This window comes from Coloeus monedula (assembly GCF_965178545.1).
Source record: "Coloeus monedula genome assembly, chromosome: 15".
NCBI classification, from domain to species: domain Eukaryota; kingdom Metazoa; phylum Chordata; class Aves; order Passeriformes; family Corvidae; genus Coloeus; species Coloeus monedula.
The window spans coordinates 16,338,176-16,363,418 of NC_138795.1; the positions used below are offsets into that span (position 1 = coordinate 16,338,176).

Genomic DNA, 25,243 nt, shown 5'->3' on the forward strand with positions numbered 1-25,243 from the left:
GAGAGGGACAGGGAACGGAGCGGGATCGGCGGGAATGGAGCGGGATCGGCGGGAATGGAGAGGGACAGGGAACGGAGCGGGATCAGCGGGAACGGAGAGGGCCAGGGAACGGAGCGGGATCGGCGGGAATGGAGCGGGATCAGCGGGATGGAGCGGGATCAGCGGGAACGGAGTGGGACAGGGAATGGAGCGGGATCAGCGGGCATGGAGCGGGATCAGCGGGCATGGAGCGGGACAGGGAATGGACCGGGATCAGCGGGCATGGAGAGGGACAGGGGAGTGGAGTGGGATCAGCGGGAACGGCCCGGGACAGGGGAATGGACCCGGAGCAGCGGGAATGACCCGGGATCAGCAGGAATTGGCCGGAATCAGCGGGAACGGAGCAGGACAGAGGGAACGGCCCGGAACAGCACGAATGACCTGGGGCAGCGGGAACGACCTCCCGGCGCGGGCTGGCTGGGCCAGAGCCGGTTCCCGTGCCCATGGCTGTGCCTGTGCTCATGGCTGTGTCCTTGACCCTGGTGGTGTTTGTGCCTGTGCCAGCCCTGCCCACCTCCCTCTTCCCGCACCACCACTCCCCAGCAGGACCTTCCCCAGTGCCCACACCAGGCAGTGGGTGTCCACTGGATGAGGGTACAGCTACTCCAGGGAACCATGATTTCCTGCAGGCCCCTCACCCCATCTCCTCCCACCACCCCATCTCTCCATCACACCCATGGAGGGAGAGCAGCCAGAGACAGGAGCTGTGTGCCACACAGTGTTTTATTGAGGTGGGGTGGGGGGTCAGGCAATGGGGATCAGCCCAGAGCACCCAGGGGTGCCACTACTGCGCCCTGCGGGCCATCAGCATCTCCCGGATATTGTCTTCTGCTTCCTTCACGCTCCGCTCCAGGTACGACTTCTTCTGCTGCAAGGCAGAAACCAGAGGAAAATCAGGATCCCCCCCAGCCCTGCCAGCACACACCTGGGTACCAGGGCCCAAAGCTGCCCAGGCAGAGCTGTGAGTGCTGGCTGGGGCACCCACCGCACTGCAGGTGTCCCATGTGGGGACAGCAGTTACACATTCCCAGAGGCACAGGGGCAGGTTCATGTTTACACAGACTGAATTTTGTTCCCCCCTGAAACCTCAGAGCTGCGGGGGCTGTTGCAACAGCGGCACTGCAAAAAGTGGGAGCCATCTACCTCAGCAAGGAAGGAAATCAAATCAGATCCTATAACTCTTGCAGCCTAGAGAGGGACTGACATGCCAAGGCCTCCTGATGGAGACACAGCAAAACCCTTTCCTTGGGCACAAAAGGTTCTTTTTCCTAGCTAGGCCATTTTCTAACCCTATATCCTCCTTTCTATCAGAAATTCCCTGGCATCATCACCAAATACGTGTTTCCTTAATCATCTGTAATTAAACTGGGCTTGGCAGGGAAGCAGCCCCAAGATGTGCATCCCAAGATAGGAATTCAGCATGCAGTGTTTTTTCCTGCTAGTCTGGGTGCTCCTCTGTGGCTGGAAAAATCAGTGCTTGGCTCTTTGGACTATTTTCTCTGGGTTTCCAAACAACAGACACAACAGTCTCCTCCAGCGTTGCTGTGAGCACAGGCTCCCGTGCTGCCCCATGTAGAGCCCTGCTCTGGGCCATGCCAGCTACCAGTGAGCACTGGCAGGATTGTTGTTAACTTCCAGGAGTCCAGGCCTCATCCCAGAGCATCCTGCCAGAGGCTCTACCAGTCACCTCCCCAGTGCCAGGAGCCCAGTTCAGCAGCAGTGGCCCCCAAAGCCCACCCAGCCCAAGGCCAGGTGAAGGGCAAGAACTGCTGATGCTGCCCTGAGAGCCTCGCCCTGACTTCCGTGAGCCCCTGAAACTGTGGTCCTGTAATGCTGAAAATCCATTAGCCCATGGAGCAGTCCTGCTGCCACCACTGCCCCTCTGTCCCCTTGCCATGGCACAGCTGCTCACTCAGCTGCAATGCCCATGCCACGGGGACATCTCTCCCAGCTCTGCTTCTAAAAGCTGAAGGGTTTGTATTTAAATACTAAAGGCTGCTCGTGACAGCCAGGGCCAGGGTTATGGCTCAGGGTTCCTTGTCCCTCTCCGTGGTCCCCAGGCACATAGGGTCCCTTTCGCTTAAAGGAACTGCTTTTGAGGAAACCACAGGGAGAAGAAGAGCAGCCACAGGTTCCCAGTGCCAGTGACTCAGTGACTCAGGAGCAGGGCTCTGTCACCGCCGCGCTGTCCCCACACTGCCCGCACAGACGTCGAGGGATTTCACACACAGGGAACTGAGTCTGAGGCCAGCAAGAGGAGACAGGCCCAAAAAACCCACGTGGCTCTGAGCTTCACCTCACTCTGCTGACCAGAGGAGAGTGGCAGCAGTAGAGCTGACTTCTGGGGGGTCACTTTTTACTAAAGTTTTTTTGAACACCATTAAATTAGTGCATGAAATGGTCCTGCCCTCCTGTCCCCTCCCCTGGCCCCGTCTCCTGCTCCCACCAGGCAGCAGGAGACACTTCCAGAGAGCAGCTCTCCACAGGCAGGCTGTGCAGCAGGACTGGGAGAGCCCAGGAGCTGGCAGGCTGCAGCCACGGCTCCATGTTCCTTCCAGCGGAATTTCAGACATCCCATTGGGAAGCCTTGCTGGCCCCACTTCCACGAGGACAAGGGACCTTGACGCAGCAGAGGAGCACCCACGTGGACCCACACTGCCCACCCTGCACAGTGACATGCTCTGCCCTCCCCATGCAAAGGGCCTGAGTTTAATGCCATTTCTGCACTTAGGCAGCACCTGCAGCCCCAGGCAGGGCAGGATTCAGGGAATTTTTCTTTCCCTCACTCTCCTTGGTCACCTAACTTTTGAAGCACAAGAATCTGTGCTGCTCCCAGTACTCCCTCCCAGAAGCAGTTTCCAGGGAGTCCCATCCCTGGGCTCCAGGAGCATCCTTCGAGCATCAAGGGGAGCCCTGCACCCGCAGCTGGGGGGCTGCAAACTCCCCGAGCTGTCCTGCAGCCAGGCAGTGCCGGAGCCAGCACAGGGGCTGGCTCCCACTCCAGCCCACAGCCCGGATCATGAGCAAGCGAGGAGCAGACGGGCGCCACATTTTCCGAGACACGTGGCAGAAGCGAGGTGTTTCTTCCCCAGGCAGGGAGAACTGCAGCCCGGCTTCTGCTTCGGTAATCACTGGAGAAGGAGCAGGAGCCTGCGTGCAAACCCCTCCTCGCTGCGATTACTGGGGTCTAGACAGGAAACTCCGTCTCTCCCGGGGAGCAGCGCCGAGCGAGCGGCTGACACACGCTCTGCCTACTCACAGCAGGGCCCAGAGACACGGCAGCGCAGCTCTGAAGTCATGCTGGAGGCTGTTCCGGTCCAGCCAGACCTGCCAGGCTGGTGGTATCTGTTCCCTGAATGCCACCCTGCACCCCAAACCCCACCTCCAGCTTCCAACTCACAGCTTTCATTTGCACTCGCAGCCCTAGTTAACCCTATGTCCTCTGAGCCCCTGGCTTGAGCCAGCCTGTGGCTGCTGGGCTTCACCTCAGCACCCACTGAGCTGATGCATTTCTCTGGGAAAATGTGTTTGCTGCTGCAGGTGATCATCCTCTGCTACCTGTGCCATGGCAAGTACAGCCTGTGGGAATTCCCAGGGCAATGCCAAAACTGTGCTGCTGGTTTCGGTCCCTCGTGAAACCAAAAAGGGCCACTGCTCTCTGAAGCCTCTGGTTTCACTTCTACAGCTGTAGCTCCAGTGCTCACCAGTCTGGAGCCCAAGGGGACATGGCAGCAGCCCAAGGGGACATGGCAGCAGCCCAAGGGGACACGGCAGCACACTGGCCCTGCACCGCTGGCTTTGGTGGCTGCATGACCTGTGAGTTGCTGACCCAGAGCTCCTACTCACTCGCCACACCAGTGCCCTAAACTGCCCTCACCCTCCCCCAGCTCCTGTGGGCCTCTGGACAGGTAAGGTGGGTGCCCAAACTGGCCCCAGATGCCACTGCCTGAGCCACAGAGCTCCAGGGAAGAACAGAGAAAGGAGACTGGCTTTGAGAAGGCATCAGGGGGAAGTTGCCACATGACACTGAGCTCCCAGAAAAGCCCCAGCTTCCGGCTGACAAGCAGGGCCAGGCTCCACAGCAGTGACCTGGCGTGCTGCTGTCCCTCAGCAGTCTCGCCAGGAGTGTGGCAAGGCAGTGACAAGGAAACCTGGAGGGCACGACAGGAAGCAGCTGGTGTCAGCCAAGGGCTCCAACCACAGCAAGGGCCCAGTTCCCCCTCCTGGTTCACAATTCCCACAGCCACTTGCTAGAAAATTATTTTACAAAACTCTCTTGTGGGGTGTTACTGAAACTTATTTCAGAGGAACAGCCTCTGACCAACAGTGCCAGGCCCTGCCAGCCCCTGCCACTCCCGGACAAAGGTCAGTGCATTCCCATGACCCAGGCACAGTTCACTCACAGGGAGGGATGACCCAGGGCTGCAGGTCCCATCAGTGCTGGAGAAGCTTCTCCCCCACAGAGCAAGGAAGGGGAGCTGGAGGCTGCATGGAAGAGGGCACGTGGGAAGGTAGCAGGATTTGCAGCCACACAGTTCCAGGTGGACAGCACGCTTCACACACATTCCAAAACAGAGCCAGCTGACCTGCTCCAGCCCAGGACAGGCTCTTGCATCCTCACTTCTTCCTGCCACAGGCCACCCACCAGTTCTCATCCACTCTCTCCTCTACAGTGACAGCCCCCTGATCCCCCTTCTGAACCACACAGAAAGTGCTCTGCCACCTGCACTGGGACACGAGACCGACACACGGCCGCTGCCACAGCCCAGCGAGGTCTGGGCCATCTGCAGAGCACTGACAGGGTGCAAACCCACAGAGGATGCCCCCTAAAAGCCAGTGCAGTCAATGCCTCCCAGCCTGCAGTTTCCTAATTCCTTTAAGCTAATACCACTCCCAACAACAGTTCCTTCCCCAGGCAGGAAGGGCTGCAGCATTTGGGAACGAGACAAACCACAACCCTGATGATCTGTCTCAAAACTAGCCCCAAAGGAAGTGTTCTCACCGAAATCTGCTTTCTGGTAACAGAATTGCCATGCTAATAGCTGTCTGGCACCAGGATGGAGGGCAAGATCCCTCCTTGGGCAGCAGAGCCAAACCCAACAGCTGGGCCTCCCAGCACATCCTGGGGGCTCAGAAACTGGACTTTGCACCTCTCCTACCCCTGAGCATAGATGGGTCACCAACCTGGCCCATAATTCTCCCCTGCCAGCTCTCAGGAGCCTTCTCCACTCCAAGGCTTCCTGCAGCCTTCCTGAAATACGTGTGTGGGGCAAGGGGTGAACTTGTGTGTGGTTTGGTACAGCTACATGGACTAAAAACACCCTGTGCCACGTCAGGCAGCCAAAAATGGGACTGACCACTCATGCAGCCCCATCTGACAGACAATCACATCCAGCTCCCAGGAACCCTTTCCAGGAGGAAGGGTGGCTGTACAGCTGACAGCTCCGCAGACAAAGCTGCCCGGCCTGGCAGGGAAAGCACCACCAGCCCCAGCCCTGCCTGCAAGGAGAAGGGAGGGCAGGGCACTGATACACAATGGGCCTGGTGGGACGCACACCTGTGGGGGGCTGCAGGCAATGGCTTTGGGGGGAGCAGGCAATGGCTCTTGGGGGGTTCCACCAGCCCCAGCTGCCTCTGTGTTTTGCTGGCATAGGAAGCGCCAGCTTGGCCGGCCCCAGCCAGGGGCTGTGCAGGCAGCACCATGAGCCAACCCTCGCCGTGCACGCTCCTGACCAAGGCGTGCTGGCGTGGCCAGCCTGTGCCCTGGCACGGGTGGCTGCAGCCAAACAACGTCGTAGGACTCGCCCCTGCCACCACCCCGCTCCTCGGCTCTCGCCTGCCCTTCACTCCCCATCGCGAGCAGCGCCTGCTCCCTGACCAGCTCTGCGCTGTTTGCTTTTGGCAGCAGCTGTGGAAAGACTAGATTGAATGCAAATACAATTACAGCTCACGCCCTGAAGAAGAAAAGGAGCTGTGGTTAACAGAAGTGGCCCACGGCCTTTTGACACGGCGGGAAGTCACCTCCTGCTCCAGCCTCCCACCTCCGCTCCCATTGCATCACGCTGCTGGAGAGGCCGGTGCTTCTCAATATGACGCACCCGGACCTGGCATTCCTGGCAGATTAAAGAACCAGCATCCACAGATTCCACAGAAAGAAAAAACTATTAATCAGCTTCTCTTGGATGAGCTTTTGATGATCAAAGCACTGTCTTCCTCCCAGCACTGTGATTCAGAGGCCTCTGCCTTCAGGGAGAGCGGGTCGGCCGCCGCCAGCGCCGCGTGTGGCAGGGCCTTGGCTCGAGCTGGTGGTTCAGTGGAACAGGGCACAGCATTCTCGCTCCACTCCAAGAGCCCAAACAGCCCTGTGCTCCCAGAGGGAACAGACACGGCAGCCCTGCCCATCCATGCTGCCATACCCTCCCACTCACAGGTGAGTTTCCTGTGACAAGTCATGGTTTATCGACTTTTGCTCTTCAAATTCCACTTCTCTCACGTCACCTCTGCAAGTGAAAGAAAGCTTCAACCTCTGACCTGCAAACACAGATTTCCTTAAGCCCAAACAAAAATGTTTCCATGGAAATGTAAGCATCTAGTATTGGGACAAGCCTATTCATTTCAGCCTGTTCTTTTTTCTCCCTTTTTTTGTTGTTTAAACTGTTTTTCTATGAACTTGTTTTACACCCAACTTGTGAGGGCAAAACAAGCTGACAGGTCCCTTCCCAGAGAATCCCTCCCTTCCCATGGCTCTCAGCCTGCTTGGCTACCAGCCACCAGATTCTGGCATCCCACTCTCACACTCAGAAGGCTTCCGCTGAGGAACGCTGCAGTCTTCAGGCACGACGCAGTGCCTCAAAGAGGAGCCCTGAGACAACTCATCTTGTGACACCACCTCAGTAAACCTGCGGCTAGCCAAGAGCTTCTGTATCCCCCAAAGTTAACTCAAACCATTTTTGGCATTCCCTGAGGGCTCTGTGGCAAAGTGATCAGCAGATCCTGAGCTAGAGTTGGGAGCACATGGTTGGCTGGAAAAGGATCTTCCCTGGGAGGACAGCAAACTGTGCTGCCCAGGTACTGGGGGCCAGGCAGCAGCAGCCCGAGCTGCCCTCCCTCTTGGGGCACTGCTGCTGTTCAGGGGTTGGCAGTGCCCAAAGTCCCTGTGGAGAACAGCGCTCCGAGCCCCGGCACACACACCCTGGGCAAGGCAAACATTTCGGTCAGACTAAGCCCACAGAAGATGATGTGCTTGGGACATGTGCTCTGTTTAATGGGATTTCACTTGGAACCCCTAAACAGGACGGAGGTGGACCTGCTGAACAGCATCCAGCTGCTCCTGCTCCAGGAGAAGCTGAAATAGTGGACACCAGCAATGGGGTGGGGTAGGTCTGCAGGCAGCCCTACGCCCTGGTGGGTCCACCCAGCACTGGTCCTCACCCAGTTCAACACCATGGCACATGTACACATTGGGAATTACCACTCTACAGCAACCACCAAATATTTAGATACACTTCAAGACTTTCCAAGAAGAGTTACTGCCTCAGGAAGTTGCCCAGAGTTTGCTCAAGAGTGAATGACCTGGAATAGGAAGGGAGCCCAGCTGGTTTCTGACGACAGCTGCTGACAGAAGCATGATGCCATACACCTAAGAGGAGAAGTGATGATTCAGACCCTTTTTCCTCATCTCCTCCTTCCACAAAGTAACGGGGACCCACAGTCACTTCAGAACTACCCGGGTTAGAGTGTAGAAGAGAAAACATCAAGCACACAGCTACATTTGCCAACTCAGGAGAATCTTTAAAAGCACCTGCCTAAAGAACTGTTGGTGCAAATAATGAACTGATCCTACCACAGCACAACCAGCAGGGCTTCCCCCATCATTACTGAAGCACCTCGAAACCCTGAGGAACATACTCTGAAAAAGCTTAGTTGGAAAAGCCCCCATTAACTTCCATACTTTGTACCTTCAAGAGAAGAAGGGGCAAGGCAAGGGGCAGAAAGCCAGCCTGACTGCCAGCCTTTCTGCCCAAACCCAGCCCTGTGGCAGCAGCACTTTGCAGACCCATGGTCTGAGCCACAGGGCAGCACTTCCAGCAGAGATGGAGACAGTTCCTCTTTGTGACTGGGAAATGACAGATTATTCCAGTGAACTCCTGCAGCCCAGCCTGATGTGAACTACTACAAAAGCAAGTCGATAGGAACCTTTCAGTAGGTGGCAGCAGAAATGTATTATCAACCCAAAGGATTCCTTTAGGGACACCCCTTCTTGGCACAATTCCCATGTAGAGCAGTTTCCAGGAGTACATTGCTCCAGGTCAGATACTGCACCCTAACCAGGGTTATGACAGCAGAATCAGGTCGAACAGAGAACTTGGGGAGGGGAAACTCACAGAGATTCTGAAAACCCCCACGTTCTGTTTCAGCGGAAGCGTCCCTCACCAAACTGCCTCTTGCAACATGTGGTAAGTTCCCTAACCCAGTGCCTCAGTTTCTGTGGTCCCACAGAGCTGGTGTGGCTCATCGGGATTCCTCCTGGCAGTAGGACTTTTGCAAAACCACACCACACCTTTCAGCTCTTGCAGTCCTGGCCAAACAAGGCCACTTAAAAAGAAAAATCATTTCCATAAATTTCAAAGACAAATCAGCAACAAAAAGATGATGTCATCTCCCAGTTAGGCAGCATCCCCCCTCCCCACCCCGTTCAGACAGCCCTGAACTCAGAGCAGCCCCATGCCCACCACCAAGGCATTAGGGATGGAGCAGGGGTGACCCGGGCAGTGGGGACAGCAGGAAGCGTGACGTGAGGGCTGCCCTGCATACCTGGGAGCAAGGTGTGGCTTTGTAAAGCTGACTCAGGGCTGGCTCAGGGCTCCAACAGGCAGGAGCACGCTTTCCAAATAATCGTTTCCTGTTCTCCCCAGGCGAGATGGAGGAGGAGATGGAAGCAGGATGGAGGTTTATCGGGCACAGATAATCCCCCTCCCCAGAGCTGCTTGGCACAAAGGCCAGCCAGGAGCCACTGCAGGGGCCTGGTGACTAAGGCAAGGACAGCAGTGCTGGGTTTCTGACTAATTATTACTCATGCAAGGAGGAATTTGGAGAGGGACCCGCATCCAGCTCAGCTCGTTGCTTTGGATACTTCTGCAGCCATAAGCACAAAGGAGAGCTTTGACAATGAATCAGACCCTGCTCTAAAACGACAGACTTATCAACCAACTTGGTGCTAAAATGATTTCAGTGTAACCATAAAGGCAGCTTAATGCTAATCAGAGGAAACAAGCAATGTTTTCAGGCTCAGATGACTAAATGTAGGCTCCTGGATGGACAAAACCATTTAGACACAGCAGCAGAAGTGGGTTTTTATTAATACATAATGTGTTTCACTTTCCTTTGAATTACAGAGGAATGTGAGTGTACTGGCAAGAGCTGCTTGAAAAGTTTTCTCTGTTAGGTTGTTGGAGTTTTTTTAATCAAGAGTAATCTCCCCTTCCCCCCCAAAAAAGAAACTAAAAGAAGTTCTGAGATGCATTTATTTTGAAAGCATATCTATAACTAGCCTCTAAAGGACTTAAAAGGAAGCAAACAACCCCCACATTAATTATTCTCTTGCTTTTAAAATCTACAATTATCCACCTAAAAATAAAGGTAGGAACAGTGAAAGCAAAGTCATCAAATTCCAGTTCTTCCTTCATAAAGCCTTTGCCCTCTCAGCTGGTTTGTGTGCTTACTTTGCAGTCTGCAGTACAGGGAAGACTAACAAAGAATTACTAATTAAACAACTGCTTGCAAAAACCTGCGAGTTTGAAGACTTGTTGCAGTGAATGATTGCTCCAAATGAGAGATCCAGCCTTGCCACTCCATACCCACACACATGTGATGATATAAATACACGTCATTCCACTCAAATCAGCATCACCCACAAGCATTCTTCACAAAAACGTGGTGAGACACCAGTTTTTATAAGCCATCCCAGGTCTAAGGTGGTGGATGACCCCTCCAGAGAGCTGGGAATCCCCTTTCCCCTTTGAAATGTGAGAATTTCTTCTCCCTGTGCCTCTAAGATTCCAACATCATGTTTTGCACCCAGTGACTTGTGCACTATTTAACACATGACAAGCTTCTTACACAATTTTCAAAGCAGAACATACTGTTATTTGATCTTTATCTAACAAATCTAACACAGGACTAAGCTAGATTTTAAAATCTAACTGGCTAGCTTTTAAACAGATCCACCTCCTTCCCTGCAAATACTGAGGAGCACTTGTTGCCTTTAAAAGCTGCAAGGTGCTAGCTGCACACAGCTGATTTCCATCTGTCTGCAATGAAAGGTGACAGTCACATAACAGAGAAACACCCATGAAGTTCAGCTGTAAGAATACAATCCTTTTGCCACCCACATTTTTGACAAACAGGACAGACCTTGAGGCTTTAAACATTAAAAAGCAAGTGAAGTGAATGATTCCTCACAGCTGTGAAGGCCTGTTCTTCCTGTAACCATCAGGAGAGTCAGTTTAGGGAACAGAAAGAATTAGAGCAGCATTAGCTATGCCCCAATTCCTCCAGTATTTACCTTAAATTGTGTGGCCCCAGTCCAGTGTCAGGAGGCCTCTCCACAAAGCAGGATTTTGTGCTGATAGCGTTAGCTCTGTGACCATTACACTCTCAACCTCCTCAAAATTTTGTCATTTTAAAGCCTATTTTTCTAATTGCTCAAAGTATCTTTCATTTCAAAAATCAGGAATGAGAACACAGATTCTCCTCCCTGTAAGACAGCCAGACCTATAGGGGAAAAAAAATGAGCTTTGGCTACTCCCTTCTTCAAAACAAGGCTCTCATGGAGGGAAGACCGTTGGTAACAGCTCTGCCCATGCAGGCTGCACTCTGCTCTCCCACGGGAGTGCCTGTGGATGCTCTGCAGCTGACAGGCAGGCAGCTGGACCACCCATGCCCTCAAAAAGCAAGCTAAGCCTCCAGCTTTGCAGCCTGAAACACAGCAGCAACCTTCAGTGAGGGCACAGACTAAGACACGGGATGACACCAGCCAAGAGAGTCAAGATGAAACACATTTCCCAGGAACGCCACCAAGTCCAAATGTCTGTGTCCAGAAGGACCTGCCCAGACACCCACAGCTGCCTCAGGCACACAAAGCCATGCAAGATGCTGGGTATTGCCTGGCCTGGTCCCCACCGAGGGTCTGATGAGGCTCTGCAGCTCATCTTCATGCTAACATCCATTATTTGTGGAGATCCCATAGCTTCCTCCTAAAACGTCCATGCAAGCCCAAATACTAATCCTACATGGTAAATTCACTTCCATACTCCACCTGTCCCCACGTTAGGTGTCCTGCCTCCCTCTACAGCAAGCAGAGGGACTGACCTTGCCTATGCACACACGGGGAAACAAGGGGCAACTTCAGTGACAAGGTGTGTTTAAAATCCTGCCCCCGGTACGTGCGCACATGCCAGCAATGGAATGAGGGAACAGCACCCTCACCCAAAGTAGAATCTGCTCCAGGTTAATGCACAGAGGGTTATTCTTGAGGCTTCCCCTCTCCAAAGCAAACAGGAGCATTCCTTATTTCCCCCTGTTTAGTTAAAGAGCCCAGCACACATTCCTGGGCACTGGCCTACCCCAAGCAAACCATGCGATGAGAACTTCTGCGCTGTAAATCCCTGGAAGAAATTGGTCTAACTTGGGAACAGCTTAACAATTGCTACCTTCTGATGGACGCTTCGTGGTCTGCAAAGAGCACCACAAATCTCAAGAGGCTTGTTTTCACATCGTTAAAGCCACCCACAGAATTGGCCTCCATGCTGAGGGTTTCAGTACAAAATGAAGGAGAGCTGCCACCGGAGCACGTCGGAGGCCGAGGCCACACCGAGCAGGTCCATCCCAGCCATACCTGCCCCAGGCTTCAACACTTCTCCCCAGCCACACCTCACCTGCAGAAATCTTTGTTCCCACAGGGGAAGAAAACACTGTTGTGGCAAGTGTCAGAGCCGACTCATCACGGCAGGGGCACCACCACTGCGCCTCAGGGCTGCAGCAAAGCCATTTTAAAGCTCCCAGAAAAAGATGAGAGAAATGGAAGCTGCAGCACGAGCAAGATTGTGCTCAGGCAACACTGGGGAAGAAGTCGGTGGTCACCTTGAAGCATTTCAGTGCGGTCACTTTGTAACTTCACGAAATTTGTCACTTCACAAACATCACCTGAGGCTTTGAACATGGAGCACGGCGGTGTTTGAGATCACAGTGTTCCTTCCCCCACCAGGAAGGAGAGCAAAGACATTTTCTGTGTGGGATAGGGAAATTGGACATGGATCCAATCCAATCCAATCCAATTTAGGGATCGCATGAAGGATTTCTGAATTAGAAATCAAGCCTTTAGGTACAGCTGTCTTGATTATATTTTCTACTCCGGGCAGCCAGAGAAAAAACCAACCAACCCTTTATCTCTGCAGCAGTAAACTTTCAGTCTCCCACAGGCATGTGAAAGAATTGCCTGGGAAACAAGCACACAGCTATGTTGTGGTCAGAGTTTAAAACCAAAATCCAATTCAACCAGAAAGCTGCAGGTTGCTTTTGCCCTTTTCCCGAAGGAGCTAAATTCAGTGGCACACAGCAGACGGAGCTGCCCAGCAGAGCCTCCCCCTTATTTGTTATTTTTAGCAATTTAGTCTGACAACGCCTGACAACTAAACAAGCTGAATATAGCAGGAGAGAAGGGGACTATCAGATATTATCAGAGAAAGCACACAGTGATAATCATTTTCTCCACCCCTAATGAAGAATCAATTTTCCATGTCTTTATAACATCATAGAGTTTGTTCTTTTTAAAATGCCACATTTAAAAACAGAATCCATCTAGCCCTACAATGGAAACGGATAACATTTCCTGAAACAAAGCATTGTTCCACCCCTCACATATCATGTTTCCTTAAAAACAAGGGAAGAAAAACATTACTTGGTTTTTCTCCTAATACTGCACAAACATTGCTGAGCTAAAAAGAGTCTGTGCTCATCCCTTTAGAATGCTTTCAAAATAGATTTAACACATACCCCTTGCACCGTGAAACACAACAAGAATTTGATAGTATCAGGACTGGAAAAATCCAATGGCTCCTGCTAAGCAGGACGTGTCCCATGCCAGTGTGTGAGGAAGCACATGGCACCAATCTGGAGGTTTGGGTAAGCCCTGTTGGCACAGCCTGTCAGCAGGCACAGCTATTGTGCCAGCAAGCCTGGGCAGTCTGTTTGGATTCCAAAGGATTAGATAGAAGTTGTGAAGTTCAGAATGCCACACAGGTGTGTATGAAGTTGACAGGCTGAGAACAGTGGGGCTGTTCAGCCTGGAGACGAGAAGGTTGTGTGGAAACCTCATTGCACTTTCCAGCACCTGAAGGGAAGCCAGAGAGATACTCTTCACCAGGAACTGGAGTGACAGGACAAGGAACAATGGGTTCAAATTGAAAGAGGAGAAATTTACATGGGAAATTAGAAAGAAATTCTTTACCACAAGGATGATGAGGCCCTGGCACAGGCTGCCCAGAAAAGCTGTAGCTGCCCCGTACCTGCAGCAACCTGGTCTAGTGGAAGGTGTCCCTACCCAAGCCAGGAGGGCAGAGTGAGATGATCTTTAAGGCCCCTTCCAAGCCAAACCATTCTATGATTCAATATATATACTTAGATATATTCACGGCCATACACAGCTTTAACAAGCAGGGTAAAGCTACCTTTGGTTTTCTTCAGATAACTTCTGCAGAATAACTAACTGCCCCCTCATGCACATCCAGACCCCTTGGTGCTTTCAGAACACAGCTCCTCTCACCAAGCATAATGCCTGTTCCAGATGAGCCTCATTTTCCCAGCCCTTTACAAGGACAGCTCTGGCTGTCCTTGCTGCTTTGTCATGTGGTGAGCAGCAAGGAGGCCCAAACCAGCAGCATCCCATCAATTTTGTGATGCTGCCTTGAAAAATACAATGCACTGCTTCAACAGTGGAGACACCCATGCGAGGGAAGTGAGGGAAAGGGAATGACTACAGTCACATACTGCAGTGGAGAGTGTCAGAGGGAGAAAAGGCACAAAACTCCTCAGGGTTTTCAAAGTTCATTGGCAGCTGTGAATGTCAGAAAAACCAGCTCACACCTCTGGAGCAAGTTAAAGCCAGATTTTCAGGAACAGGCAGCTGGAGATCTCCTTGCTACACAGCTGGATGGACTTCCAGAAGAGCTCAGCAGTGAACCCAGCCCTCTGTGCTGTGCTCCTCTGCAAACAGCACCAAGGTAGAGGGGAGAGCCTTTCTCAGATTCAGGCATGTATCAAAAAATACGCATTTCACAACCTTTGGCAATAATGTCATCATAGCAAAGCACAATTGCCTCAAGCTCAGCTACATATGTTATGAGATCAGCCACACCATAGGGTACTGGGGGATTGCTCTGACCAGCCTGATTCAGCTGTGCAAAGTGAGAAATGTGAGTAAGTCATAAGGTAGTTAACAATGTAAAATATAAACCTAAGCTTTAAAACCCTTCCAGTTTTAATAATGAATGGAGGGATGTTTAACCGTTCTTGGTTTGATATTTATTTTACAACGAAGCAGTGGAAGCACAAGGTCACAAAGTTTCACATTCTTTCCTGCTTCGGTCACAACTTGTTTTCAGGACAGCAAAATCCCCTGCTCCTGTGATAAGTGCTCTCTGAATTGGACTCAGGTATTTCCCCTGAAATCTCAGTTGTCAGCTAAAGTGCTTGTCCTCTTCCATGGGGAATCCCAGGCCTAAGGAAAACGCTCTTCAAAAAACCGCCACAGCCAACTGGAAGGAGATCAGTTAAAAGATGGACTTGAATGTTCACTTAAAACAAACTTTTGAATGTGTTGGCAATCTGAGCCCTACTATTCATGACTAAAAAGAAAAACCAGCCCATCTGGGAACCACCTGTCTACTCCAACCACCTTTTGAGACAGTCGCTATTGCTGGAAACTTCAACTCAATGACCATAAACAGAGATTCAGCAACAGGGAGCTACGAAGAAGAAAAACACATTTGTGAAGCAGCCAGTTCTGAGGCTTTGTGCAAGAACAACAGAGGTTATAATTTGTGGGAAATTCCATCCATTCTGCTGAACTCAGCGACCGGGAAGTTCAGGAGGTAAGATAATTCCCCACCAGGAACAGGAAGAAACCCAGATGGCACAGCTGAAGGGCACAGTAGCCAAGAAGCTGACCACAGCCTGCTGGAGCTGGCAGGGAGGGACCCCAGGGGCAGTTTATAAACAGGCTGCCAGCCACATTCCACCTGCTTCCAAAGCCAGAGGTGCTGCCAGCCACATTCCACCTGTTTCCAAACCCAGAGGTGCTGCCATGAAGTCCTCCAACCCCAGTTGCAGGGCTGTCTTTGCACAAAGCCACTGGCATCTGGGATGGCTCCAAAGGAGCAAGGATACAATTTCTATTATCACATAACCATAAAAATGGCTGTACCTTGCCTGCACACCCCCTTGGATACACAGCCTGTCCACGGAGCACTTGTTGACCTGTGCAGAGAGAGTTCTCGTGGGCAGAAACACAAACCCCCTTAGTGTCTGGCACAGACAACGCTCCAGGCAACACAACATCTGGGGATGGGCTTTCTCCACAGCTCCTCAGGCAGGATGAGTTTTAAGAAGGGATTAAAAAAAAAAATCCAGACTCAGCTTCTGCTTTAGTGTAAGTAGGAGATAACAGAGACAGAACTGCACAGATCTGAGTGGGTTTGAACACAGACTTCCTATTCCTGCTTGTCCCTACTTATTTGGTCTCCACATCACTTTCTCCAAAACAATAACAGATGGGAAAAGCAGCGTGACACAACTTGGTCTTTGCTTTCTCTGTCATTCCCCAAAGACCAAGAAACAGGGGTTTTTATTAATGATATTTTAGGAGCATTATAAAAAAAACACACTAACAGCCTTGGAAAAGTACATTTTGCACTTCTTCTCAGAAGAACTGTAAGCTGTACACGCAGCCACAAGAAGATAGTCAAGATTCACTAGATAGCCTGTTTGAACACTGGGACTTGCGCAGACACTATTTTTTATTTCCTAGATATCCTTCTCTGCCTTGAATACTCCAACCAGATAAACACAAGAACACAGAAGTGCTCTGACCACATTGTCAAAACAAAGCCCCATCTCCCCACAGATCGGCCCTTCAACAGCAGCCCCAAGCAGATGCTTAGGGCAGAGTGTAAGGACAAGGCAGGCCTATACGGTACTTCCTCCTCATACTTTCCCACCCTCCAGACATTTTTAGCTCAGGAACTTCCTGAGCAGGATGCCATTTCTACATATTTGGTAATTCTCGATGGATTTCTCTTCCATGAATTTGTGCAATTGTTCTGAGCCAGTGTAACCTTTAAATACCCAAAGCGCTGGCAAAGTTTTACATCACTTATCTGCTGCAAATAACCACACAAACATCCTTTTGCTTGTTTTAGACCTTGCTCTTACCAATCTCATCTGAATCCCTCACTCCCAGTTTTCATACCAGGGCACAGAGCGAACAATCAATCCCTACTGGTTTGTAGAGCTAGGAAAGGAACCAAGTGCTTTGAGTTACTTGTAGGTTACTTGTAACAGGCTGTTTCATCTAGTTACAATCCTTCAGCATGAAAAGTACCAGATAAAAACAAGAGATGTAGCAAACAGCATCTTGTTGACCTTTAATGTTCTACTTTCATCATCATCACTTGCCAAAAACTTACCTCTAACTCCTTAATTTTCTCTTCGGCTATTCTCTGTTTTTCTAAGAGCTGATTATGAATCACTCCTTTAGGCTGAAGAATAAACCTACAAGTGAAAAAAAAGAGATAGAAAACTTTGGATGCTTTTTATATCAGTGTTCCCCAGCTGCACACCAAGTTAAACCAGAGCCACCTCTACTAAGTGTTCATCCTCACTCCCATGCTCTGGACAGAGATGGCAGAAATTGCTCTGACAGCTCCCAGAGCCCACCAGGCTGGTCCCAAAGGCTCACCAGCCTCACCTATGCTCTGGGAGGATGAACACGGACACACAGAGATCTCCCTTTATCATTCAGCGTCCTTGAATGATCTGGAAGCAGTTCTGGCACACAGCCAGCAAGGGGAGTCTGTCAGCACCTTCCCTTCAAAGGGATTTAAATCAGTTGATGGCATGTAGTCAAGGAAGACTCTTGACGGGTAAGAGCTGTTTATTAAGGGTTTAGTGCTCGCAAGGTAAACAAACCCACACAATAAAACCAAAGCTTTCCACAGGGAAAGGCTGAGCGAGTTGGGGTTGTACACTCTGGAGAAGAACAGGCTCCAGGGAGACTTTACTGCAGCTCTTCAATGTATAAAAGGGGCTTATATGAAAGACAGAGAGAGAGATTTTACCAGGATCTGTCGTGACAGGCAAGGGACAACAGTTTTAAAGTGCAACAGGCCACGGTTCGGTTGGACACAGAGAAGAAATGTTTTACACTGAGGGTGGGGAGGCCCTGGCACAGGGTGCCCAGAGAAGCTGTGGCTGCCCCATCCCTGGAAGTGTCCAAGGGCAGGTTGGACACGGCTTGGAGCAGCCTGGGCTAGTGGAAGGTGTCCCTGCCACGGCAGGAGGTGGAACCGGATGGTCTGTGAAGAACCCACACCCTTCTGTGATTTGACAAAACAGAGACAGTGCTTCCAGCAGAAGCTATGGAATTTTCACAGCTCCCACTTCTCAAGCCTTGGCTTTAACCCAACCCCTCACTGACCTCCAAATTTCTACACTTTCACCAGCCAAAGGGTTTTTCTGTGGAGTGGGAAGTGGCTGCTTTTAACTGAAATTGTGGCCACTGGTTTCCACTTGTTCTCTTTTCAATTGCCAAAGGGATCTGAAAGATGCATCCATAACATCTGAGTCCTGCTTGCCAACAAGCAGAAAGGTGCCTGCCTCGCTCAGAGAAGCCTCTGAAGGAGCACCAGCATTCAAAGCAGCTCTCCAGCACATGGCACTGGCATCCCACAAAGAGGTAAAGGACAACTAAGTTCAAACGAATTTTAGGAACCCTGCATGGCTGTTTTTCATCCTTCCAGACATTAAGAATGTACAAGCTGCAGATTCACCCCCTTCCCTACTTAGAAAGTCCCCCAGGGGATTTAGAAGGAGCCTCCGTGGGTCATACCAATGAGTTCAAGGTCTCCTCTAGCACCAACTAGGGTCAATGTCTTCCTGCCAGGTGACAACAGCTCATACTTCAACAGTTAAAATGAGCAGCTTTAGACAGGGCAGAATCAGAGTGCATTCCCCGTCTGCTACAGAAAAACCTGAATTCAGTTTGCGGAGTCATCTCCCACGACAAATGACATTATTAACGCGTTTGCTCAGAGCCTGGTAAACACAAACACGGATCTGCCACTTGGCTGGAAACCCAGTGCCCTCTGCATCAGAAACCCAGCCAAAAGGAACACTACCTGCCACACGCATTCCTGAAACGCATGGGAGGAAAACCGTGGGTAATTATAATAGGTTTCCAATTAAAACTCTCTTTGGGGCTGCTATTAACTGCACATAGAAGCGCCACCTCCTCCTCCTCCCACTTCTTTCCCTGTTCCGCTTCACCTCCTCTTCTCCACAGGAACTTCCGCTACATCTTTCATGTTGCAATTTTCTCAAATCTCTCTCATTTTTTCCCCACTCTTGGCTCATGCTTATGCTGGCATCATCTTTGCTCTCTATCTGCTCCTGTTCTTACCAACACAGCTCACTCAGACTCTCTTTGTCCCCTCAATCCCCCCCCTCCCCTTGGGAGGTGTCCCCACCACTGACCTGCACGCAGTGGTGATGGCTTGGGGTCCTGCCATACACCAGACTGCTGAAATAACAACACAGGTGATTTTGTGAAAATTAAGTTCAACACCACCCTTCTAGGAAAGAGAAGTTATTTTCATTGCTTTTAGATACAGAGCCTAGATCCAGCCAGAGAAGAGGTACTTTTCAGGACCACCAGCAAACACATCATTTTGATGCTCTTAACTCAGGCCTACAACACCAGAATAAAAACATCAGCTTTCACATACATCCCCTGTAGACTTAAATTTTGCCTTGCTTCTGCAGTAGCTGCCATTATTGAAAACCAAAGCTGCAAGATGCCTTCTGTACACAAAGCCATCAGTCCCTTCCTACGTCACTGCTTCCCTGAGCCTGCCTGTGTATGTGAACGTTTCCTGAATTATTTCCTTTTTTTGTGGGGGCAGCAAAGAAGAATACAATCCCTTCTCATTTGCTTCCCCAAATTGTACAGGAAGATTGATCATTTTGGTTTCCCTGACGTCCCTGGTCTAAAAAACAAAGTTCAACACCAACACAGTTTGAGCAATTTTCCCCATGCTGCAGCTGGGAAGGTCCCTGCTGGGTGACAGGCACTGGGTGATCCCGGCTGGCTCGGAACTGCTACAGGCACCAAAACCTCCAACAAACAACCGGCTGACTTCACTTTTATTCTGCAAATGTCAACAGCAGTCATCAGGGAAAATATCCTCCCTCCCACCCTCCTGCAATGCTCTGGCAGACACGCGACAGCAAATTAAAATTGGATGGCTGAAATTAGCACTGACGAGACTTATGCGGGCAGCTGGGCACAAATACAACCAGCCCGAATTTGTCTGCTATAAAACAGTGGGCTGGAACCTGTGTCCGTTCACAAACTTGCTCAGAAGCAGATCAGATGTCCCTGCCTTGGCCAGCAGCATCCTGCAGGTCTTCACCAGTGCTGCTTAAAGCCACCCGTTTGAGTTCCCCGCCGCGTGACCATGGAGCTCTCAGCCTCAAGTGCACAGGCGCTGCCCTGGAAGCTGCCAAAGGCCAGGTCTTTGAAAGCTGAACTATAAATCCACATCCACAGTTAATTATTTAAATCTGTGGCTTCACTTTCCAACACAAGCAGGACTTGAAAAACTCATCAGTTTTTTAGCGTCTAGTCTGGGGTACAGAGATTATGGAGATCTTGGCCAAAGTTTTTACCTAAGGAAATAATGTGGTTTATGGCAGCACTTGGAAAAAGCAGAAGTTTGCTCGGCTCATTATGTAAGAAGTGCTGCAGGGCACTTGTAATAAACTCGAATTTAAATTTCATCTAAATTTCATTTTTCTAATTACCCTAAGTAATACATCAACTTGATGATTTTTAGTTTTTTTCCTCACCAAGATGGAGAAATAGGGCAGTGTCATTCTGCTGCCTGGTTTCAGTTAGATGTAGTTATTCATGTACAGATTTTCGAGCTCATGAAAGAAGCATGGTACATTCTGACAACTTAGTTCTTCCCTGAGTGAGTTTGAGAAGCCTTTCAAACACACTAACTTGATTCAGTGCCTGGAGGTTCACCACCAGCTGAGAGCTGGCCCCAGGTGAGAGTCACCAAGCCGAGGAGCCCCTTTTTGCTCAGTGGTGCAGAGCGACACAGCTAATACTGACCCAAGAGCTGCTTTCACAACTCTGCTGGAGTCCATGGGAGGCTCCAAGCCCCCAGAGTTTGTGTGTTGAGCTGGGATGGAGTTTAAGTACTGCTAATCCACAGAAGACAAGCAGCTACACAAGTCTTTTCCCAGATACGAGAGCTCGCCCGTTTCTGCCTTCTCTCAGGGAAGCGTCACAGCACACACTAATAGACCTGTCAAACATGACACCTACACTATCAAACATGAAACAGTGATTCAGAAACATGTTCAGCACCACAGTGGCAATTATAAAGCTTACTAACAATCACCTCTTCACACAGGAACTTTTTCACTTGTTAAAGTAACACCACAAATATCTGGGTCAGAATGGACAAGTTTACCCCATCTCACCTGGCCACCCATTTCAAAGGGAATGGTTAGTAAAAATAGAGCAGGACTTGCTAATGATTTTTCCAGTGTCCATAGATAATGGTGAAAACTCAAAATAAAGAAAATTAGAAACAAAAGCTGCAGAGGAGAGGGGTCCCTGAGTACAGCAGTGTTCAGCCAAACCTGGGCTGCCAACAAGAACAGCTCCATGGAGCAGAGCCAAGTGGTTGCCAATCGACTGCACCTACTTGCTCAGCCTCCCAGTGACTGCTGGTTCTCAAGTGCAATACAAGAGGAAAAATAGAGCACAAGTGAACTGAAAGAGAAACCTTGCTCTAAATAGTCCCACTTGGTTCTATTTTCCTCCCTTTGCTAGCTCCACATCAGGAATTTTGTTTCCCTAGGGCAGAGAAAGTGGTTTATATACACTCTCCGAGGCTCATTGCTTGTTTCTTCTGAAGGGATCTCTTACCCCTTCACAATTCTAATGTTCTATTATAATTTTCATTTGATCAGTGTTTATATTGCACTCCCTGATGCTCTGGCCCAAATGGCCTTCAGACTCTTGTCAGGTCAGCAGGTGCTGCCCACTTCATCATCTGTCTGCTCCTTTGTGTCACACATACACACCCACAAAGCAATGATCATCCAGTGTAAGTAATTCCATAACTCAGCCTGTTTGCACCAAAATGTACTGTTTACTTGACTTTGAGACATAAAATTAGATACTGAAAGATTCGCCTCTTAATGAATGAGGTTATGGAGATGTTTGTTCAGCACACGCCACTCTTCATAATGACATACAAGTCATTAAAGCTATTAAAGGTGGAGTCACAGTGATGCTCATAGTTCAGGTTTTCCATGAAGAATCCCTACTTTCAATTACTTGCAACTGCAACAAACTTCAGCCTTTACAGCTGGAGCTTTCCATGGCAGGCAGCTGTCCTGGGCATGAGCAGCCTCTATTCTGCCCTTGGAGTTAGGAAACACGGTCCCAGTGTTTCTTATGCCTGTGCAAGAGGCTGCTTGTGTTCAAGTATTAAAACCAGGAGGGAAGGAGCCCCACAACAGGCCACAGGACCCTCTCATAGCCACCCTGCAAAGAAGCTCTTCCTACTTGGCTCCACATAGATCCCTGCAAGAATTGGCACAGGGTAGCAGGGGAAGCCTCAGCTTTTCCCCTGCCAAGATGGGTATACAGCTCTCTGCCTAATTCCAGAGAGAGACAATTTTACAGGTACATATGTCCAGTGTTATTTTGCCAGAATAATGATGAATGACAGATTTGTAAGTCCATTCACCTGGCTCCCAGCTCACACAAAGAGTCACTGTAACTTCAGCTACATGGTTCTCATTCTATTTGGGAAACTCTCTACAAAAACTGAAAAGAAAACAACCAACTTTGCCCAAAGCCGTAACATTATTTTAACATGTTTACTGTATTTCTAAACAACCTAACATGCTGTGGTATATCACAGCAGTGTTTACACGGAATGTCCTGCTCCTTGAAACCAAGTGCTTGCATTAGACCACTCCGTGAGAAAAGTTTGGCTAAGACCAGTCATGCCCTTATCTATTTAAAGATGCTTTTTAATTCTGAACTTGCACTGCTGCTCAAGCTTTGAGCAGACTCAGTAGGAGATTACTGCATTTTAAGTACTGTTCAAAGCCAATGGAAGAAAGGCTTCCAAGGAGCTGATCCCAAGCAATCTAGCTTGATTGAACCAGAGCCAGCTGTGCAGAATTGCCAGCAACCAGTAGTCCCAATCTACTCTCCCAGGATTTGCTGGTGCTCCTGTAAATGATTCTCTATGCATCTCACACCAAGCACAGCTTATACCCCTCCAAATTCCAGTTTTAGTCACCCTAGATGAATTACCCAGTTCCAAACAAGACAAGGAAACAATATCAAAAAAAAAAGGAAAAATCATCACTAATTATAGCTTGTGCTGCCACCCTTCATGTCTAAGGGTTTCACATTTTTTCAGCCTGATTTTGAATTTCCAATCAACAGATCATATGCCTTAACTAGAGCTGGTTCAGAACAGATGGAGTTTGAACAGATGAGTTGAAGCTTTTCCTATGTTTGCATTTATTTTAGTGGTCAGTCATCTCACCGGGTCACCTCGATATAGCTGACCCTAACTATTCCCCCCCGCATACCTTAAAGCAAAACAAATCCCGCAGCTTATGTTGGGAGGATTATACATGAATACATTCCAAGGAGCAGCAGTTCATAGTTCACATGTCATTTCACTGCTACCCTCGGAGGGGTGAATGAGCACCAGGAGCTGGTTGGGCAGGAGACATCCCCAGAGGGCAGCGCAACCTGTGCAAAGCCAGCCTGGCACACCGGAGCACGCAGAGACTGGGATTAGCGGCGCTGGACTCCAGCCAAACCCTGTCTTACGTAGGCCCCAACAAGGGTAACTTTTACTCAGATGAACGTTTGTAAGCCATAAACCTATTTACTCTAAGGAGCTAAAGGAATTGAACAAAGAATTCCACGCCGTTTGCTTCCTTAGACCTTGGCACGGGCCGGCCCAACGCGTCCAGCCCTGCAGAGGGGCCCGGGCTGCACTTCAGGCCATGTTTACATTGAGCTTTCACTTTTTTGGGGGCATCTCTCAACAGCTACAGCATATTACATTACCTCAAGCCAAGATAGTAACACAGATTGCAAACAGCAGTTTCTGCATTGCCAGACACTTAACTAGATGGTAGATTTATACCATTGTTCGTGTTTGGTTCTTTAAAAAAAGAAATCTGGAATATACCTCTAAGTGTGTATTAAATATAGCACGACCCAAAATAATAAAATAGTACTGTGGTCTGCTTTTAATGAGCATCATAAATTCTTTTTGAAGGCTCAATCGACATAAATGGAATTTAAAAAAAAAAAAAAAAAGCAAGCAAATGCCTCCTCTCTATCATACAGGAATTCATAACATTTGAGATTAAATCCATGTGGGAAAACACTGCAAGAACAACTGCAGTTCATGCAATTGAAATCTCCACGAGTAGTTCTTCCTCACTATATTCCTGATTTAGTGGTTTTGTCTTCTAATTTTGTTTTCATATAATTTGTTAGTATGTAGCAATGATGAGCTGTGGCTTTTTTAAGCCAAGGGAACTCAGATGACTACAACATGCCAACCAACACATGCACCTCAAATAGATTTTTTGCAGTCTGGGCTGTACCAGATTTGAAAATTGCAAGAAGCAGAAAACAGAAGCAATTTTTCCAATAATAGGAAGTCAAGATCCATTTCTAAAATCTGCTCTATTTTTAAGAATTCCCCACAAATTCCCATGAAAGAATGCTTAACCAAAAAAAAAGAACTAAAACTATACCACCACATGAATATGCACCAAGGAAAACATAAACAAGCAAACACTGGTGTAAGCACCCTGGTAAATCAATCCTAAAGACATTTCTATTTTAATTTTTTTCTTATTGATAAATATTCTGTGATCAGAAAGGTGAACTTTGCAGTAGCAAATGAAGTGACATGAAGATACTGCTATACTCTGACAGGCAAACTTATGCCCTTCTCAACAGCAGACCTTCCCTAAGAACCTGTACAGGAAAACTAGAAAAATCAGGATCCATCTTTTTTGAGAAGCAAATCCATCCACAGTTGCAAGAGGCGAAAAGAAAAAAAGGAAAAAGCTTTTTGCCTTTCCCAGGAGGAAACCTTTGAAATGCAAAGTGAGGAGGAAGACTCAGCTTGTGGATAAACACCAGTCTTGGCTTCTGCACATCCCAAATCCTGCTACAACAAAGCATCAAAGCACTACAGAAAACATCACAGCAGTGGACGAAAAGATTACACAGCCGAAAGAATTCAAGCATAACACTAATAGACAGATATTTCTGGACTCTGGGGTTAAATTAGCTAGCACTAAAACAACCACACTGCTGTGTCCTAATCAGCAAGAACAAACCTTTTAGAATCAGCATCTGGGGACCAAAAAAGGCTGGATGTTGTTTTTCAAAATTGTTTCTTCTCAGAAAGCCTGATTTTTTTTTCCCTAAATTGGCTGAAACATTCTGTTAATCCAGCAAATAGTTTTGGAGGAAACAAAGTAAGAATACAAGACAGATGTTGTCTTGCATTTGGTTTAAGATTTGATGCAGCACTTTGGTTCTTGCATCTCCAAATTAAACTTGTGTAAAATGGAGTTCTCATGCCATGGGATTGGTTTCCTCATATTTAATTCAGTGTTTTAATGCAGGGATCATGAACGAGCCTCTCCTTCTTTCAGGCTTTGAACAGGTGACAAGGCCATGATGTTCAGACTTAGATTTCTCATTTGTTTTAAGGCTGCTCCACATAAAATTTGTATCTTGTGCTGACATTCACATCCCAGCTCAGAGACTGACTGGGCACCTCCA

General features: G+C 49.1%; 1 protein-coding gene across 1 annotated transcript in view; it reads right to left on the minus strand.

The window, feature by feature from the left end:
• Positions 1–744: 744 nt before the first annotated feature.
• Positions 745–25,243, minus strand: part of PFDN1 (prefoldin subunit 1) — a 31,629-nt gene continuing 7,130 nt past the window's right edge. The window contains exons 3-4 of the mRNA XM_082291335.1: positions 16,782–16,866; positions 745–907 (exon numbers count right to left, since the gene is read on the minus strand). Of these exons, the coding sequence (XP_082147461.1) occupies positions 824–907; positions 16,782–16,866 (169 nt within the window). The 3' untranslated portion in view covers positions 745–823. The remainder of the gene's footprint in view (positions 908–16,781; positions 16,867–25,243) is intronic.